We start from the raw sequence: 20,831 nt of genomic DNA, 5'->3' as shown, positions 1-20,831 counted from the left end.
CATGAATTTGTGTCTTTGAACTTAGGAAAAGGTCATGCATACCAGCATGACACTGATACCTCTGTACATCACACAATTTTGGACAGATAGCTAGGTGCTTCTGCCAGGGTAAAAGATTTGCAGGAATGAGAGACCGCAGTACTCTTGTTTTGTAGTTTCTGTTAAGAATAGGCACTACAAGACAGTGCTACCAAAGACCTCTTTCTCTTCCCTCCCTCTTCTTTAACCCCTGGGTTTTGTCCTTCTGCCCCTACAATAGCTGTTGTTAGAGACATGAAAAAAAGACAATGTAAATGTCCTTAGCAGCATCTACAATGGCCAAAGCAAAGAATAACCCCAGGTCGGTGAGGTACCTTGGCAGGAGCCTGGAGTTTTGTGGGGAAGGGAAAGCTAGCTTTCTTGGATTCTTCACTTGTGGGCTAAATATTTTTAGTTATGGTCACAGTCTATATTTTATTAGAAGTAGAACTCCCATTAAGAATTTTAAGAGATATTAAATATGCATTAGCAGATAGTTTGAATAATGTTGTGGTCAGGAGTTGGTGTTCTAATGTTGAAAATCCTCCCTACACTCTCAGGCTTTTAAAATCTATGACTTTAAGAGAGAGAGAACACCAGTAGCACTCTTAGCCCCCCAAACTCCCCAAATCTGCTAAATGCCTTCTATGTAAAAAGATTACAATGAACTTAAAATGAATCAGTGTGAACTGATTAAATCTTAATAGAATATTCCATAAGTTTAATGTACTCCATCATTTAAAGAGCAAGGGACAAAGAGAGCAATTTATACAATAACAACAACTTTATAAAGACAAATGCTTTAGAACCCTGATCAACTCAAGGACCAACCATCATTTCAGAGGACCAGGGATGATGCATGCTACCCAAATCCTGAGGATGAGAGAGGTGATAGAATCAGAGTACAGAATGAAAAACATTTTTTTAATATGACCAATGTGGGAATTTGTTTTGCTTTGCTTGACTCTGCATATTTGTTCCAAGGGTTTTTTCTTTCTTTTCAGTGGAAAGAAGGGGAAAGTGGAAAGGAGAAAAAAAATAGATTTTTGTAAACAAAAAAAATTTTAATTTAAAAAATTAGAAGCAAGGGATAAACTAAGAAATGAGTTAAATTTGTATACACAAATTTAAGGCACAACAAAGTGCCTTTCTTATGGTTGTAATAAAGCCTCATCTAATGTTATTCATTCTTATCTCTTCATCAAAAATGTTTTATGAAAATGATAATATACTTGACCCACAGAAAGCCTTTCATCTGAAAATGATCTCTTTGTTCCCTGCTCAGATCATACTTCTCACTTTCATGGAAAACAGTGCCCCATTTGGTGTGAAGAGTTAATGGATTCCAGCTTTTTATTATGTGGCCCCTCAGTTTTTCCTTCTAGGGCTGATTAATGGTGCCACTCTCCTACAGCAGTGAACCACTAGATATAACAATTTCAAGCGCAACATCATCTCTGCTGATATCTGTCATTGTGCCTTGTTTTCAGAATTTGAAAAGCTTCAGGCAGTGATAACTTGCACAATTGATAGTTCATTTCCCAATTGGCAAAATGGATTTGCCCAGAAGAATGACGTAGTTCAGCAAATCAAAATTTCCAGTTTTTCTAAAAAATATCTGGTCACTAATCTGTGTGCCTTTCCTCTGTGTTTTTCAGGGTAGATCATTTGTATACCTTCTTTGTTCAGTGCTCGCCAGAAGTTTATGGAAAAGATGCCAAAGAACAAGGGTTTGTCGTTGTCGAAAAGGAAGAGCTGAATATGGTCGATAACTTTTTCAGTGAGCCAACAGCTAAGAGCTGGGAGGTGAGTGCACACCGCAGCTCTGATAACTGTCCTAGAAAATACAGAAAAGCAAACAGATTTCTGTAGCCAGGATCTTCCCAGGAGCAATACACATATGCATATGCATATATATTTGTATGAATGTATGCATACACATATATGTACATACATACCTACATGTGTGTGTACGTATATATACATATATATATACACATATATATATGTATATCTACGGGCATAGGCTTAGTTTTTAGTTGAGGAATAAAAGAAAGCTAAAGGAGTTTTTCACCACTTTTTTTTAGCATAGAAAGTATGAGAACCCACTCTCAAACTTATAATACTAGAGATTGCTTTATAATTTAAGCTAATTATTGAATGGAATTAACCTGAACTTTACAAGTTACTTCATGTATTTTTATAAAGCTTGTGTGGTTTTCCTTTGTATTTAATCCAATATGGTATCTAGAAATTGAGAAATGTTTTCCGTTAGCTGTGATACATTGCTATCAGTGACATCAGATGTGCAGGTTTCCTTTTTTTTTTTTAATATGATCCATCTATCTATTAGATCTTCCTAAAGCAAATAAGGAGAGTGTTCATCTCCTTTTAAGTGACTTAGTCGTTTTTCAAGTTTCATCTATCTTAGAAGCAAATTTGCCATGCAAGCGATCTTGTCAATCTTGGGTCCACTTCTACAGGCACGCACTCTTTTGCCCCATACAGTCCCTTGATCGGCCTTAGAGCTGGAAAGAGTCTTAGTGACCATTGAGTCCCACTCCCTCATTTAGTCAAAGAAGAAACTGAGTCCCAGAGAGGCTAAGTGATCATACTGCTAGTTTATGTCTGTGGGAAGATTGCCTAGGATCACCCTGCTCATCTATATCTGTGGGAGGATTAGAACTCTGGTGTTCTCAACTTCAAGCCTAGCCCTGAACCCACTGTACTACCTATCTATCATGTTGTTCTTCTAGGTCTTACCAGTGGGTGGATAAACTAAAGATGGCCCAAGAGCCCCAACATAATCTCCAGTACATAGCAGACCTAGTCTAGTACTACAAGATGCCTTTATGAACACAGAGCAAGGCCATTAGGATCCCCTGGTACTTACGTCCCCTGCCCTCCTCATAGGATTACTGGGGGTGAAGAGCTTTGTAAACCTTAAAACACAATAGAAACCCAGATTAGGATTATTGTATTTACAATTGGATGATGATTAAAAGGCCCATATTCACCAAGAAGAGCAACTAATTTACAATTTTGAGTTAATCCCAACTTGCCAGGCTGCCTGCCAACGGAAAGCCCTACTTGCATCATCTTCTCAGAAATCAAATGCTCCTTCATTTTTCTTTCGGTTGTAAATTCCTTACAAGATGAAGCATGTTATCAAACGCACACACTGTTATTCTGCCTGTTATGAATTTAAAGCCATTTAAAGGTTCCTATTCGGTGGAGCAGACCCATGCCTTGGACTCTTCATCTTGCTCTAGATTCTTCCATGTAATGTTAGGTACGGAGAAGATGTAATAGGATCCTGGGCTAATGACTTGCCCGTTGGCACACAGCTATTAAGTAGCCAAGCCAGTCTTCTGACTCCAAATGTAATACATTTTTTCTCAGTGCAGCAACTATCTCCATCAGAGTGAGGGAAGTATCCAAAATCTTGGGTGAAGCAATTCAGGCGAGCCTTGGGACTCTTAGAGAGAAAATCACCCCAAAAGGGGAGGGGGTGTGGGATAGAGATGAAAACAATGAGGTTTTGTTAACCCCAGTTAGGAAATTAAATTTGAAAGGTGAAAGCTCATTTTGTAGCCTTGGGCCTATATCTAACAGGAAGTGAATGTTTACTCTCAATCCTAATTTGGGTGTGTTCCTGTAGAATGGTGTACCCTATCCTAAGGGAAATAGAAACTTACTCATGCAGGAAACTAGATAGAGCTGAAGCTCTTATAGCAGGCACTCTGGTAGCAACAGCCACTCTGGGTTGCCGACTGCCTTGTAGAAGCAACGAAAGTCTTTGCCCTCCAGAGGGAGAGGTTGTGAAAGCCAGAAACCCTCACGACCTGACGATGAGGCTAAAGCAAATGGCCTTGGACATTCAGATCCTATACTGTGCCAGACCTGACCAGGAGCCTTTTGTGGAGGTAGGTCAGATTATGCCCTTCATTGTTTCCGAATCCCCAAGGAGCCAACTGTATGATGGAATACATCTGTTTCCAAGCCCATTTCCCTTAAAAGGGCTTTTAGAATTTCGTTGTGATGCCGTGTTTTATCTGCTTTGGCAATTTGTACTTTTTGCTCCTTCTCTTTTAAAATAAGGAATATGCTGAAACTTAAGTAGAGTGTGTTTAATATTTTATTCTGTGACCTGATCTATATACTTGCGGCAATTATAGTCCTCTCCCAGGATGTGGTACTTCATGTTATGTATTTAAAATGCTTCACTTTGCAGGTTTTGTTTTTTAAGTTCTCTTTATTAGGAAATGCAACTTAGGAGGAACTGATCACTTCATCTAATGTATTTAAAATGCCTAAATTTGTGGGTTTTGTTTGTTTTTAAGTTCTTTTTATTAGGAAATGCACCTTAGGAAGAACTGGTCTCTTGATTTATGTTCTGGCAAGATACAGACTTAAATCATTGGACACTGGCCATTTCTGTGCATTTAGGAATGTAACAGTATTATTACATCTTACCTCTGATGTTTTTTGGTTTTGGTTTTCCTGGAAATTATGAAGATCTTTATATTATTAGGGTGTTCTCGTTTTCTAACAATATACCCTTTCAGTTTTTAGGGAAAAAAATAAAGGGTTTCAACTAAACTTTATGAGGAAAAAATGGATTTTGAGTTAAAATGACCACTTACTACCTGCATGATATTGAGGTGATATTGAGGCACTTAACCTCTCTGGGTCTCCGTTTCCTCATCTGTAAACTAAGGGATTAGACTAAATAATCTTTGAAGTTCCTCCTATGATCCTGTAATTTAAGGCCAGGTACAAAATAGGAGATGCCATTCACTTTAAAATGTTTCTCAATTTAGAAGAAAAGTAACTCTGGTCTTTTGTTTCTGAACTATACAGACTGAATTTTCCGCGGGTTGACATCTTAGCTAAAATTTTTGTTGCTGCCTGCCCCCATCACTTGCATAATGTGTTTCCAGGACAAAAAACACCAGCAAAGTCAGTTACTTCTTTTGATTTGCTCAAGAGAAACCATCAATAACTTTGAGTGGGAAAAGACAATAGAATCATAATTTAGAACAGGAAGGGAACTATAAGGTTATCCACTCCAACCCCCTTATTTTACAGATAAGGAATCAATGACCCAGAAAAGTTAAATGAATTCTCCAAAATCTTTTAAGTAGCAAATGGTCTGGCTCAATTTTGAAACCAAACCCTCTGACTCAAAAATCTAGTATTTTTTAACATCTTCATTGTGTTTTTGCATGTTTCATACCCAGCCTTCACCACATAGACTGCTACTTTAATTTTTCACTAATTACTACCCTAGAATCCCTTTTCCCCCGACCTACAAATTTTCACCTCTTGGTAATCTCCTATCATACATATGTTTTTGTTCTTGGACCAGGATTTCTGAGTGTTTGCTGGTAAAAGTTATGAAATTAAGTCAAGTTCATCACAAAATTTATAGTACACAACCTCAACTGGACTCTCAAAAAGTTTTACTCTGTCTATCCTTATCTGCTTCTACAGGCATTGTTCCACACCTTTTCTTGTCCCTTCCCCATGACTGTATTCCTCACTCCTCACACTTAGAGAAGGTAACCTATCTCATCAATTCAATGAGAAGAGTAAAACTATCCAAATCTCTTCCTTGGCAGACTTCCTCAAAACCCTTCAACATGATCACTCAGCTTTCTCCTTCTTCCCTCCAATTTCAGAAAAGGTGTTACTCTTTGCATATTAATAACAATTATAACAACAATATCTAGCATTTATGTAATACTGTTTAAGGTTTTCAAGGTGCTTTACAGACATCTCATTTGATCTTCCCAACAACCCTAGGAGGGAAGGTGCTATTACTATCCCCAGTTTACAGATGAGGAAACTGAGGCAAGCAAGAGGTTCAATGACTTGGCCATGGTCACACAGCTAGTATGTGTCTTGAGGCCAGATTTGAAGTCAGGTCTTCCTAGTGTCTAGTGTTCTACTACCTGTACCACCTATCATTGACCCCATTTTCTCTTACCCTTTCCAGGACTATGGTCCATCCAGCACTCATCACTTCTCTTTCATACATTTCAGTCAATGGCACTTTCCCGTCACCAACAAACTAACTCATGTCTCCTAATACTAAAAAATACTTCCTTGGACACTTCTACATTGCTCAGCTTCAATCTCTTTTATCCTCTTCACTGCTATGGAAAAAGGTCGTATATATCCCAATGCTTTTCTTTTCTGCCTTATTACATACTCAAGATAATGAGTTGATCAACAAGAAATTGATCTTTGCCAAAGTCTTGCTTCTATCCCCACCATTTTACTATAACTGGGATAGAATCAACAGGGACCTCCTAAATCACTGAATCCAGTTGTCTTTTTTAGTTTTCATTTTCCTTAACTTCTATGTAAGCAGTATCTGAATATGTTGACTATTTCGTCATTTCAAATACTTTTGTATTTGTTTCAGAGATACAACTGTCCTGGTTCTTCTGTTGTCTCCCTAACTACTTCTTATATGGCTCTTCATCCTTTTCCCAGTCCCTTAATGCAAATGTTCCCCAAGGGGCTATCCTTGGTAGAGAGAGAGAGAGAGACAGAGAGATGGTGGTTACCAGGATTTGAGGTGTACCAATCTCATAAGAGATAGAAAGAATCCACTTTAGACTCCCCTCAACCTAACATGGAAATCCTCAGAGGGATCCCTGAAATCTTGCAGAGATCCTTGGACAGACAAGTTCAGGAGTTCAAGTAAATCAAGGGTAGATCACAGAGGCCAGAGACTTTGGGTACATCCATCATTCCCTGCCCAAATCTAGCCCAGACTGAGTCACTCCTAAAGCCAGAAAGAGCAGCCTTGGGATGTTTTGGGGGCTGATCCACTTAGACACTTAGACAGGGGTGGGTAACCTGTGGCCTTGAGGCCACACGCAAATCCTTCTATTAAGGAGATTTATTCAGTGAAGTTTGGATTCAGTCAAAGGGCTGCACTTGAGGACCTAGAGAGCCACATGTGGCCTCAAGGCCTCAGCTTCCCCACCCCTGCAGAGGCCCAAGCCCACACAGGAGAAAAGTTCTAGGCAAAATCTAACCTCAATAGTCCCTGAAACCTGTGGTGGGAACCAGACATTAGAGCAGCCCCTGTGCTCAATATCCAGAGGAGAGGACCCCAGGCAAAGCAGAAGGAGGTCTTGGAGCCCTGTGAAAAGAGAGAGCCCAATGTAGAAATATGTTTTGCATGACTTCACATTTATAATCGATATCAAATTGCTTGCTTTCTCAAGGAGGGAGAAGGGAAGAGAACTCAGAATTTTTAAAAAATAAATGTTTAAAAAGACTTACTGAGGTGGATGAGATGAGGAAACCAAGGAAAGCTGAATACCATGAAGAAATACCTTGGTTTGAGTGACATCCAGAGGAAGAACCCAAAAGAGGAGGATGGTGACCCTCCAACAAGTCTAGCTAAAGCTTTGTTGAAAAAAAAAGTCCTGGTTTTTCCAAATAAGATCAGGGAAAAAGCCAGGAAGCCCATTATCACCACTGCTATTTAAATTATTGATAGAAATCAAACAAGAAAAGAAATTGAGGGAATAAACATAGCACAGGAAACAAAATTATTGCTTTTTGCACATAATGTGATAATGTCCATAATAGTCAGCTACAAAGTAATTGAAATAATTCAGCAAAATTGCAGCATACTAAGTAAATCCACATAAATCATCAGAATTTCTATATATTGCTAGCAAAACTTAGAAGGAAGAACTAAAAAGAGAAATGATGCAATAAAATATTTGGGAGAGTATCTACCAAGATGCTTCCAGGAACTATATGAATCCACCTATAAAGTACTTTGCAGAAACATAGACATAAATAACTGGAGAAACATTAATTGCTCACAGGTAGGTTGAGTCAATATAATAATGACAAGATTAAATTTATTTATTGCTATAACAATCAAATTTCCAAAAGAACACTTTCTAGACCTAGAAAAAAAATAGCAATTCATATGGAGGAACAAAAGTTCAAAAAATCTCAAGGGTAATGGTATTTCTTTTAATGAGAAGAAAGGGAACCTGTCAATAGCAGATCTCACACTGTATTATAAAGCAGTAATCATTAAAAACAATTTGGTACTAGTTGTGGTTTTTTTTATTGAAAAGGAATAAGGTTAATCTCTGGAGTGGATTTAGGTACATACCATAAGAAAGTAAACAAACACAGTAGCAGAGAGTTTGAGTAAATCAGAGATCCCAGTTACTACTGGAAAAACTATCACTTGTTTAGTCTTGAACTCTTCCCCTATTCATAGTACATAGTACATAAAAAAGTAATTTCTTCTTTACTCATAATATTTGATGAGCATGGAAGAAATTATCTTTCAGAATTATGAATAGGGGAAGAGTTCATGACTAAACAAGTGATGGGGAGGACCACACAAGATAAAATGAACTATTTTGATTACATAAAATTTTAAAGTTTTTGTACAAACAAATTTAATACAGTAAAATTTATTAGGAAAACTGGTAAGTGAGGGGAAGAATCTTTGCAGCAAGTTTTTTTTTTGTATAAAAGTCTCACATCCAAGATATATAAAAAAAACTTGACTATTTAACCATTCCCCAGTAAATGAATGGTTAAAGGATATAAACAGGCAGTTTTCATAGGAAAAAAAATTAAGCTATCAACAATCATGTGGAAAAAAAATGCTCTAAATCACTAATAATCAGATTCAAATTATGGCAACAGATTGGCAAAGATAACAAAAGAGGAAAATTATAAATGTTGGAGAAATTGTGGGAAAACAGATACACTAATACAGCTCTTAGTAGAGCTATTTTGAAAAGCAATTTGGAACTATACCCCCAAAAGATAACAAAATGGGTCATATTTTAGCTTCAACTATACCACTACTGGCCTATGCCCCAAAAGGATAAAAGAAGAAAAAGATCTATGTGTACAAAAATATTTATAGCTGCTCTTTTCATGTTAGACAAAAATTAGAAACTAATGAACGGAATGGCTAAACAAATTGTTGTTGTTTATGAATGTAAATAGAATATTATTGTGCATGAGAAATGATGAAACTGACATGATGGTGCAATGAAATTCTGAAAAAGGAAGACTTCCTCTATGAACCAATTCAGAGTGAACAGAAGTAGAACAGTTTTTACAATGATAGCATTATAAGGAAAAACAATTTTAGAACTCTGATTAATGTAATAATAAAGCAGAAGGATGAAGATGAAACATTATACTCACCTCCTGAGAGAGAGCAGAATAACTTAAAATGTAGAAAGAGAAATGTTTTTGGATGTAGCCAGTGGAGGGATTTGTTTTGTTGGGCTATGTATTAAAGGCTTTATCTCTCAGACTTTTTGTTTTTAATTTGTCCAATTGGGAGAGAAGGATTAGTGAGAGGGACAAACTTTTTTTAAAATCAAAGCTAACTTTTTGCATCTTTTCCTCCTAAATCTCTCTCTCCTGAGCTTTCGTTATTTCTGATACTGTTCACTATTTCTAAGAATTTCTGATTGGTAATACTCTATTAATCCTGTCTACCATATTAAAAATCTTAAGCTTATTCTTGATTCTTCTCTCTGACTCACCTCTTATTCACACACCCCCTGAAGCACTTAATTTCGATTACTCCCACCCTAGTACTAGCATTCTTTACCATTTACCGGTACTGTTGTGAAAGCTTCCTAATGGGTCTTCCTGCCCCCACTCTCTGTCCCCTCCAATCCTTCCTTGACACTGTTGCCAAAATGACACGGCTGTTGCTTAGATCTGGGCACTCTTCTATTCAAAAATCTTCCATGACTCCCTGTTGGCTCTTAAAGAAAGAGGCCCTAATTATCCTTTTGTTCTTAAGATTCTCTGTCTAAAGAATGATTACTCACCAGATAGATAGCATTCTATGCTAAATCCCTCAACAATTCTGACCTAGAGACACCCCTTTCACCACCAGGGTCTATGAATTGATTATAACACTACATCTCTTTCTGTACCTAAAGTACCTTAGCAACCATCCATACTGTATGAGTGACTACATCTAACCAAACAAAAAAGGTGATGTATCCAAATAAATAAATTTCGATATCCTAGTTCACAGAGATTATAGGATTTAGGGAGTGAAGGAATATTGATGATTATCTAGTCTAACTCTCATTTCATAGGTGAGGAAATTGAAGCTCGGGTTAAATGACTTGCCTATCATCAGACTCAGCTTGTGAGAGCTGAATCCCTAGTAGGCAGCAGAGCTAGGAAGCAAACCAGAGTGTCCAGATGTTAATCCAATATTTTCAGTAGCCAAGAAAGGGAGTTTACCTACAGTTGCCGTTGATAAGTGAGGGATTGACTGTTGATGCCTTCTTTTCCTGAATTAGACTTGCATAGGTTCCCAAAGTGGGCAATACTTCCCCCTAGGGGGTGCTAGAAGGATCCAGGGGGGCCAGTAGTGGATGATGGTACAGTTGCCAAGCATTCAATAAAAATAAGGGTTAACCTAAACCCAGAGGGGTCCTGAGTAATTTTTTTTTTTTTTGAAAAAAAAAAAAAGTTTTTGTCTGTAGGCCAAATAAATTTGGGAAACTCTGGATTAGAGTACGGCTAAAATAGCAAGACATTATTCAATTACCCGGAAGTTGTAAAGAAAAAAAACAACATGTGTCTTAAACTATGTGGGATTTTTTTTTTAATTTTAAATTAATTTTTTAAAAATCCCACACAGTTTAAGACATATGTTGTTTTTTTCCTTAAGTACAAATACAGTGGACTCTTGTCTTCACATACCAGTCAAAATAAGATCCTTTTTATCATGAACAAACAGCATAGCTTAGATTATAGGGGTGGAGAACCTGCAGGCTCAAGGCCACATGTGGCCCTCTAGGTCCTCAAGTATGGCCTTTTGACTGAATCCAAACTTCACAGAACAAACCCCCTTAATAAAAGGATTTGTTCGGTAAAACTTGAACTTAGTCAAAAGGCCGCATCCAAGGATCTAGAAGGCCACATGTGGCCTTGAAGCCACAGATTCAAGCTAACTTTGAAACCAGGAAGATCTGAGTTCAAGTTCCATTTCTTACATAAATCGTGTGTCTGTGGGCATGTTTCTTAAGGCAACTCTCTGGAAGCATACATTAGGAAGTAAGCTCCTTGAGGGTAGGGATTATGTTTCTTTTAGCTTGTTATTTGTATCCTCATTGTTTAGTACAGTGCCTCACATGTAGTAATTGCTTAAACAATGCTTTGTAGGATTATAAGTTGCAGAGAAGCTTCTGACCTGCTTTGGTAGAGGCAGCCACTATACCGGAGAGGCAAGAGGAGCTCCCTTTAATAATCATAGGTCCCTGTCCCTAGCTCTTCCTCATCCATGCAATATTGAAAAACAAATGATCCCCTGAAGAGTTTTCTAGGATAAACTTCACTTTGAAGAGACTTAATAAATTGCTTTGGTCATGTTTTTTTTTTTGTCTATAGAATTTCTTAATACCATAGCTTTTGTGTAAGCAAGGCATCCTAATTGTAAAATGTGAAAGGTCATTTGTTAATTCCTACTGTTACAACATATTGTATAGATTTTTTTCCTCCCTAAATTTAAATAGTGCCAGGCACTGTGCTAGCTACTGAGGATACAAAGATTAAAAAGAACATATATATTCCCTGCTCTCAAGAAGCACATGTCCTATCAGGAGAGACAACATGTATGTATATTAATATATCCAAATAAATAAATTCAAGATAATTTGGGATGAAGGAGGCCCTACCAGTGGAGGTTTATATTTTCCTGGTTGTCTCAACACTCCAAGTTACAAACTTCAAGGACATAAGATAATACTGATAAATTCGGTAGGCTTGCATTGAAGAAAATTAACTGTCTTTGGCTTTTAGCATACACATTAATCTGGTCTTCTGACTATAACTAGGGAAGAGATATCAACAAAGACATTAATCGGGGTCTTATTTAACTTGTTAACCTTTGTTCCTGGGTAAATTTGCGGCATATTCTTCTACTTACCTGATTTGAATTGACTGGTTGAGCTTCTACCCTCAAACATGGGAAACCCCATGAAGGAAAGCCTTCATTGATTTAAGTCTTGCTATAAAATACTCAGTTCTGGGAACTGTGTTTTAGGAAGGCCTTTGATAAGATGGAGAGTATCCAGAAGAAGGCAGCCAGGATGGCAAAGGGCCATGAGTTCATGTTATGTGCAGATCAATTGAAGGAACTGGGGATGTTTAGCTTGGAAAAGAAAAAGAATAGGAGAAGGGAAGTGTATCCATATTGTGGTATTTGAAACAGTAGAAGGATTAGATTTTTTCTGATCTGCTCTCTCAGACAAAATCAGGAACAATGGGTCCAAGTTGCAGAGACAAATTTAGGTTCTAAGAAAAAAAAAAACATCCTAACAATCAAACTTCTCTACAGTAGATGGAGCACTAAGCCTGGAGTCAGGAAGACCTGAGTTCAAATCTGGTCTCAGACACTTACTAGCTGTGTGACTCTGAGCAAGTCACTTAAACCTGCTTGCCTCAGTTTCCTCATCTGTAAAATAAGCTGGAGAAGGAAATGTCAGATCACTCCAGTTTCTTTGCTAAGTAAACCCCAAATGGGTCATGAAGAGCTGGATGTGACTGAAACAACTCAACCATAACAACAAAGTAGAATAGGACTCGGGAAATGGAGGTTCTCTTCCCACTAGAGATCTTAAAGCAACATTGTAGAAGGGATTTTCTCTTGGGTTTTGATTGGACTAGCTGGCCACTGAGGTCCCTTCCAACTCTAAAATTACACAATTCTGCTTTCACAGATAATTACAGTTGAAGAAGCCAAACGGAGAAAGAGTACTTGCAGTTATTATGAAGAGGATGATGATGAGTCCCTCCCTGTCCTAAAGCATCATAGTGCTCTCCTAGAGAATATGCACATAGAACAGGTATGAACAGTTATCATTGATGTAGTAAAAAATCAGTCTTTAAGGATTTAAACAAAACATTTGCATAAAGCCAGAATAGAAGTACTGTTGTCATGAGTTGGATTAGACCACCTGTAGCACAGGAGGCTGGTTTTTGAGCAACACACACTGGCTTCTCTCCCCTTTCATTTTCAGCCTGTTGAAATCCTGTCCAGCCCTTCAAGGCCCGGTTCAATTGTCACCTCCTTAGGGTCCCACCTATTTCCTTCCATCTAGAAAACATTTTAGCACTTAGTTTGCATCTCGTACAGTTGTGCCAGCCTGCTTTACATCAGTCTTATTTGTGTATGTGTCCAATATGCTAGGCTTTGTATTCAACAAAGAGTAGAGAACTATATTGTCCCAACAAGTGAAGAATTTACAAAGGTAACTGCTGTCAGTGGTCATAGAAACCCTGAGAGGAAGATTGCTCTCTGGTCTGTGTCCTTGATAGGATTCATTTACTGTAATTCTGCCTTTTCTTTCTCCGTTTAGCTTCTGTATCACTTACAGGAGTGAAATCTTTGTCTCTCCATAGAGAGAAATTATGCTGATGAGTATGGTTATATGAATTTACTAAAATGAATTGCATTTTCAATCCTAATGAATGTGGAAATTGGAGTAAACTGGAGTGTGTTGTCTAACTTGGTTTTTTAGAGTGAGGTTTAGGGGATTTGTTTCATTTCTTTCTTTTATTTCATCATCTTTCCACTTCAAGCTTGCTCGGCGACTTCCAGCAAGGGTGCAAGGATATCCGTGGAGGCTGGCATATAGTACTATAGAGCATGGCACGAGTCTGAAAACTCTGTACCGGAAATCAGCATCTCTAGACAGCCCTGTCCTTCTGGTCATCAAAGATATGGATAATCAGGTTAGAACTACTTACATCTAGTTTCCCCCTCTTAAACCTTCAAAAGAGAAGTTTATAGACTTCATCTCTGATTTCCTGGGGATGCATGTGATATTCTAAGCTTTATGATACTCTACAGGGGGTTTAAGCCAGGATAAAACTGCAGTAAGAATTTTTGGGACATCATCTAAAGATGAGTTCTTGTTATTATACAAATATCCACTTTCACTGTACTTCAACAAGAGGAAGGAAGAGGGTTTACGTGGTGGTTGCTATTCTTTGTTAACAACTAGGGAAAAGTTTGATAGTAAAATTTATATAGTGTGTAGGGTGTGTATATACATGTATGTGTGTTGTGGCAGGCATATGTATGTATATATACTTTTTTCATTGAATTTTAAAAATTTTTATTTATTTTTAATATTTTTTTTAAATTTTGAGTTCCAGATTCTCTTCCTCCCTCTTCCCCTCCCCACCCATTGAGAAAGCAATCAATATTATATCAATAGAATATACCTTTGAATGTGTGTATACTATACACACCTTTCACTAAAATGAGCTCTTAGGAATTATCTTCCCTTCTACCTTAGCCTCTAGTATATCAAAAAAATGGAAGGGGGTGTAGGGAGGTGGTAGGGAGGAAAGAGAGTTGGAAGTGGGATAGCTGGAGAAGGAAAGAAAGATTTGGAGTAATGTAGCATAGTGAATAGAAACCTAGCTTAGAAATCAAGAAGATAGTTTCAAGTCTCACCTCTGATATATATTAGTGGTATGACCCTGGACAAGTCACAAACTCTCATCAGTGCCACAGGCAACTTTTTAAGAAGAGTAGTTGCCAGTCTGCCTCAGTATTCCTTATATACGTATACATATATGTATGTATGTGTGTGTGTGTGTGTGTGTGTGTGTATGTGTGTGTATGTGTGTGTATATAGGAGGTCTGACCAAAATTTATAATATTATCTACAGCTACACACTCAATACATGGTATAGAGAAAGAGAGATCTTATAGGTATCTATAAACATAGCATATAGCTATATGTGATAGACATATGATCTCTATATAAAAATATTTACCATATGTGTGTATGTATATATCATATATACACATACATCTATATTCTTGTTGTTTGTCCATTCTGAAAGAGGACCAAGACATCAGGCTCTCTATATATAAATATAGATATATACATATCCAAGTGTTTGTGTATCATTAGCAACTGAGCCGCAACTTATGTTCTTGTGAAGTTTCCAGGGCACTAAGAGATATTATGCCTTGTCCAAGATCATCACACAGCCAATATATGTCAGAAGTGAGACTTGAACCTGTGTTCTTAATTTCTAAGCCAGCTGTCTATCCAATATGCCACACTGCCTCTCATCTTCTTGTCTTCTTCCCCCACTCCCCAATCTCTCTTCATCTTCTTTGTTTCTCTCATAAATATACATATATGTAGTTTTGTATGGATATATGATATACACGCATATGTGCATATCCGCATACAGGGATAGAGAGCTCACATAAACACACGTGATCTATTTTAAGGTAATAAAGGGGATGGGCAGTCACAGTGGCTATAAATATAAATATGTGAAACTGGGAAAATAGATATAGGGATTTTATAGAATAACCTCCATTTAAGATGAGTGAAGTCATTCAAAAGCTCGTATTGTACACACTTATTAAAGAAATAGCAATAGTTTTTACTCAGAGGTATTTGCAACTCCTTTATTGGTAACTAGGGACAAAACTGTATTTTGTGCCTGCTGAAAAAGGCAAACAGTTGAAGAAGGAGTACTCAGCTCGTAGCTGTGCCATTTGCTAATGTTAGAACCCTTGGCATATCAAGCCTTTCTGAGCTTCAGATTCCTCCTATGTAAAATGTAGGAATCATCGTAATGATGATGGATATTTACATAGTGCTTTAAAATGTGTGAAGTACTTTATTTCATTTGGCTTCCCAACAACCTTGTGAGGGAAACACTGAAAGTATTTTTCCTATTTGCCAATGAAGAAAATATTGCTCAGTAAGTCACCTTTGGTCCTAGAGCTATTTGGTATAAGGCCCAGTCTTAGAAGCACAGGTTCCTGACTCAAGATGCACCATTATTACTATGCTATGATGTTTCTCATATCATAGGGTTGTCTTTTATGTCTAATGAGAACTTTAAATGACTAAGGGATAGGCCTATTTGTGTCCCTCCCCTGATCAAGACTCTTCCATGATTCCTTATTGCCTCTAGGGAAATGACAAACTCCTCAGTTTGACATTTAAAATCTTCTATAGTCTGGCTCTAGCCTACTTCTCCAGGTTTATTTCACTTTATTTCCCTTCAGAAATTACATGTATTCCAGCCAAATTGGCCCACTTGTTGATCCTAGAACTTTATATTATGTCTTATGCCTAAATTTCCCCCCCAAACTATGACTGGAATGTGCACCACTCCCCCTCCATGCCTAAGAAGCCTTATCTTCCCTTAAGGTTCAACCCAAATGCCACATTGGATGGGAAGCCTCTTTTTATCTCCTACTAGTTTTTAGTATTTTTTTCCTCAGAATTTCTTGTATTTAGTTATCTCTTGATGTGTTGTATCCCCCTGCCCAATAGCTTATAAGCTAATTGAAGCCAACAACTTTTTGTGCATGTGCATGTCTCCCAGGACTCTACATGTAAAAAGTAGTCACTAAATGCTTGTTGAGTTAAATTGAATTAACTTGTGCAAAATGTTCTGTAAATGTTTAGATATTACTGTTCTATGCAGGGAAAATCCCTGCCAGTCATACTTGTAAAATAAAGAAGAGAAAGAACTTTGTACTTTTAGGCATTCAAATCTAACCAGAGAATAAAACTTGAAGCTCTTCCTTGCCAGCAATCTGATTTCTCATCTGAGTTAATGTGAGGTAATGGAACATGTTTAGAAGGGGGAAGAGAAAGAAGGCAAGACAATTCGGTAGTTTTAAAAGTTGATTTTGAAAATAATATTTTGTATTTTGACAGATTTTTGGGGCATACGCAACTCATCCGTTCAAGTTCAGTGACCATTACTACGGCACAGGAGAAACTTTCCTCTACACTTTCAGCCCAAATTTCAAGGTGACTGCTTGGGGAAGAAGTGTAATGTGATGTCCCTGTTTTCCCCAGGGAATGCTGAAACAGAAAGTGTACTATAGACCAACCTGATGTAACCCGAGTTAACAAGAGCCCTAGTCAGCCTGGTACAACTACCAGGCACATCAGTTGGGGGCCCTGGCACAATAAAGCCTGTATTCCTGGAATCTGTGGGTGCCCATTAGTGGTTGAAGTTTGCCCAGAGGATCTTCTCCAAGTTCAGTCATTCTAGATTTGGTTCTAACCAAAAAAGTCAAGAGCATCTTCAAGCAAATGGGTTGTTTTCAGTCTCCATCCTCATCCCTGAGATAGCATGTTAATGATAGTCATTTCTCAACAAATCCCTAAAATTAAAAATATCCCCTCTTTTGTGTTTATTCTGCACATCCTAGGTATTCAAGTGGAGTGGAGAAAACTCTTATTTCATCAATGGAGATATAAGTTCTTTAGAACTTGGTGGTGGAGGGTAAGTTTTTAAATATTTCATTTGAAATGAACAACCTTTATTTGACTCAACTAATCAAAATGTGGGTGTCGAAAAGTTTCTAGTTTTTCACATCAGCAAGAATGAAAGCTAAAATGACATGTTACTACAAGACCTTGTTTTCATTGTACTTGTAAATTAAGAACTGTAGGCTCCATCACCTAAAATCAACGAAAGGAAAGTTCTTTATCCATTTATTTTCAAACTTGATTGTTTTCCCTCTCTTTTTAAGGAGGGATCAAACTTGTATTTTCATAATGTATTGCCCAAGATAGTGAAGGTTTAGGACTTGTCTGAGATCACATAGCCAGTTTATGTAATGAGTAGGAACCTAGATGTTTCTAACCCTACAAGTGTTCTATACATTATGCCACACTGCCTCTCTGTTAAATAAATAACAGAAAAAAAAACATCAAGTGAGCCGAGTGGGAATTTATATTGTTATACAGAACTTAATGGTAGAGATGTGATTGTTTTAGCCAGTCTTTATTATCAATCAACAAGCATTTATTAAATGCCTACTATGTGCCAGCCACTATGCTACCAAGGGAAAAATGAAATAGTCCCTACCCTCAAGGAACTTACATTTCGTTAGGTAAAACAATAAGTACGCATATAACTAAATGCAAAATAATATACTGGAACTGGGGAGGGGAAGAGGCACTGGTTATCAGAGGGATAAAGAAAGGAGGAGGTGGCGCTTAAGGTCACCTTTGAAGAAGCTAGGGATTCTAAGAGACTGAGGTGAAAAAGGAGTGCATTCTAGGGATGGGAGAGAGCCTATGCAAAGGCTTGGAGGTAGGTGATAAAAAATTTTTTTTCAGCTTGTGTATTTTATTCTGTTTAAAACTTTTCTTCCAGTGGAAGATTTGGTCTGTGGTTAGACGCTGACTTATACCATGGACGAAGCAACTCCTGCAGCACTTTCAATAATGATATCCTTTCGAAGAAGGAAGACTTCATAGTTCAAGACATAGAAGTATGGACATTTGAATGAAATTCAGACTGCCTTAAAAATAAAACTAAAAAGACTGAATTCAATCAGCCCTCTTCCAACTGGCTGGAAGATGAAATCCCAGCACAGGCTGCCTAGTAACATCCCATAATGCTTTCTTTTGGAAACCATCCCAGAGCATGACTCCATAATGGGAAGATTCTAAAAGCTACCTGGGAGAGGCAGAAAGAGAAGCTTGAGAATGGAAGACTAGATTATTACTGGACTTTTTATTCCCACCTCCCTCAAACTCCTACAATAAAGAATCAAGAGTGTTTATAGATGTATGGGTTGAAGGCAGTTTTTATTTTTGGTAACTGTGAACAAAGATACTGTGGAATTATGTGTATAGTTTAAGCCTTGTGTATTTATATCAATTTGCATTATCCAAACCTACAGCATCATATTGTTTGCCATGAAAAAAGTTTAACTTGTTTGGAGGACATTCAAAATTTGCAGCACTTAAAGGGAATGTGGGATTTTTTTAAAGAGCAATTTTATTTATTGTTTTTAGTACATTGTCTGAAATTTGTTAGCAGTTTTTTCTTTTAATGTTTTAAATCTTGGATTTAAAAGAATGCCTACATTTGTGTGCTGTTTTGGCAACAAATTTATTTGTTTATATAGTTTTATATTGACATTTTTCATTTTGCAGAGAAAATGTATTTGTTTTTAATTTTGCCCTAATTATTCTAGGGTTATTTTTTTTTTCAGCAGCATCTGACATAATGTATACATTCCTATTAGAGACATTGACTGCCTGATTTTGAATTCTTTTTTAACTTCACTGTTGCCAACTTAACTATCTTAGGCCAACTTGTCACTTCAGCAGTGGAAGCAATAAATGTCTTCTAGCAAGGGACCAAGACGTGTGCTCCTTCATTTGGGGATGATAAGAGAAACTGACTTCTTTATGAGATGAGGCCAGCTTTAGAAATTACTAGATAAAATAAATATTTTTGGCAGGGAAAAATACCTTTTGAGTAGAAGATAATTCTTTAGCTCTTAAAAACCATGTGTTTTCATAGCAAAAGCTACATTTTCCAGTCTGATCTACTCTCTGTCCCCACCCCCTGCTTTTTCATTAAGGGACAGACTTTCTGCTCGTAAAAGAGAGAGTTGGCTGACTTATGGTTTCCTCTATTTTTTTTCCTCTTTACGTGAAAAGTTTAAAATTAGCCCAACGATCTTTGTTTTGAGCCTTCTTTCAGTTGCCAGAGGCAGTGCCAGAAGAAACCTCAGTGATTACATGAGAAATGAGAATTTTTTTTTTTTTTGAAAAGGAAGACTGCTGTCTTTGGCACTGGCCCCTTTTCACATCTTGAAAGTGCTTTATTCATTTTGCCAAGATAACAAAAAGCAAAGGCTGTATTGCTGATCGATAAAGTCTGATAAGTACTAAGGATTGTACTGGTAAAAATAATTTCAAAATGAGATTAGTTGGTCATAAATTGAATCTACTTTTTTAAAGGTTACAATTGAAAAGTTTTGTATATATCTATATGATAAAAATATGATTCGGAATTCTTAAGCTGGCAGCAAGTCTCCTTTAGATGTCCTGTCATTTATAGACACTTGAAAGGGAACAAACCAAAATGCCAGGTAGCCTCCTGGCAGATCAGCAAATCATTTGCTCTACACACATTCCATGCAATTTAAAGCAGCTGCTATGAAATATTAAATCTGTAACCTGCGTGTGCTTTTTTTTTTTTTAACATGCCCAGATCCTATCCCTTCCACTTGAAATACCAGTAAACACCAAATTCTGGCATATCTACTAGAAACTTAGCTCAGTAGCTATTCCTAGCATCATGTATGTTGGTGAGAGATATTGGGAATGCCTCATGATAATCACATGTGGCATTTTTACCATTTGTAAATCACCCACTGGTAAGCAAAACATTAACATTTTGCACATGTTTCACTCTTGTTATCTACAGTTTATTCCATGATACTGTATTTGCCAGTGCATAATCAAACACTGTGTTCTCTATTTAAAACAGTATTGTTCGATCAAAACTTTGTGACCCTTCATCTATGAATATTGAATATATGTAATGCAGTGCTATCCCAATATTTTCAATAAAGGAATTTATGCATTCAGTGTGGTATTCACTGTGCTTGAAAATTTTTCCAACGTCTTTTTCCTTGGGAATAAGTTATCATTGATTCAGCCTGACATAATCCCAGCCTAAGCAAGAAGCAACGTAGACATTTAACACCTAAATTTGTGTTTTTATTCTGGAATCCCCCTGTTGCCTTTGTTCTCCTTGCTCACTACCCCCATTCTAGTTGATATTTTCTAATTTTTATTTAGAAACATGATATTCTCCTAACACCCCTATCATCAAAGTCACTGATCTGATGCCATGCCGGCTACAGTTCCCCAGCACCCTCAAAATTCTCGTTAGAGTTTATTGTCCTTCCCTTGTTAACCCCCATAACCCTTAACTATACT

The 20,831-nt window shown here is 37.3% G+C and overlaps 1 protein-coding gene across 3 annotated transcripts in view; it reads left to right on the top strand.

Annotated features, from left to right (window-relative positions):
- NCOA7 (nuclear receptor coactivator 7) overlaps positions 1–20,476 on the top strand; it is a 187,613-nt gene extending 167,137 nt beyond the window's left edge. For 2 of the 3 annotated variants that reach the window (XM_036767325.1, XM_036767324.1), the window contains exons 11-16: positions 1,677–1,824; positions 12,792–12,917; positions 13,654–13,806; positions 16,785–16,880; positions 17,288–17,361; positions 18,241–20,476. In XM_036767325.1, coding sequence (XP_036623220.1) covers positions 1,677–1,824; positions 12,792–12,917; positions 13,654–13,806; positions 16,785–16,880; positions 17,288–17,361; positions 18,241–18,376 — 733 coding nt within the window. In that variant the 3' untranslated portion in view covers positions 18,377–20,476. Of the gene's footprint in view, positions 1–1,676; positions 1,825–3,794; positions 3,945–12,791; positions 12,918–13,653; positions 13,807–16,784; positions 16,881–17,287; positions 17,362–18,240 lie in introns of those variants that run through there. The other variant, XM_036767326.1, reaches the window with a different exon arrangement.
- Positions 20,477–20,831: the final 355 nt, after the last annotated feature.

The sequence above is a fragment of the Trichosurus vulpecula genome, chromosome 7, assembly GCF_011100635.1.
Source record: "Trichosurus vulpecula isolate mTriVul1 chromosome 7, mTriVul1.pri, whole genome shotgun sequence".
Lineage (NCBI taxonomy): Eukaryota > Metazoa > Chordata > Mammalia > Diprotodontia > Phalangeridae > Trichosurus > Trichosurus vulpecula.
Note: the sequence above shows the minus strand (reverse complement) of the source record. Positions and strands in the feature narration are given on the sequence as shown.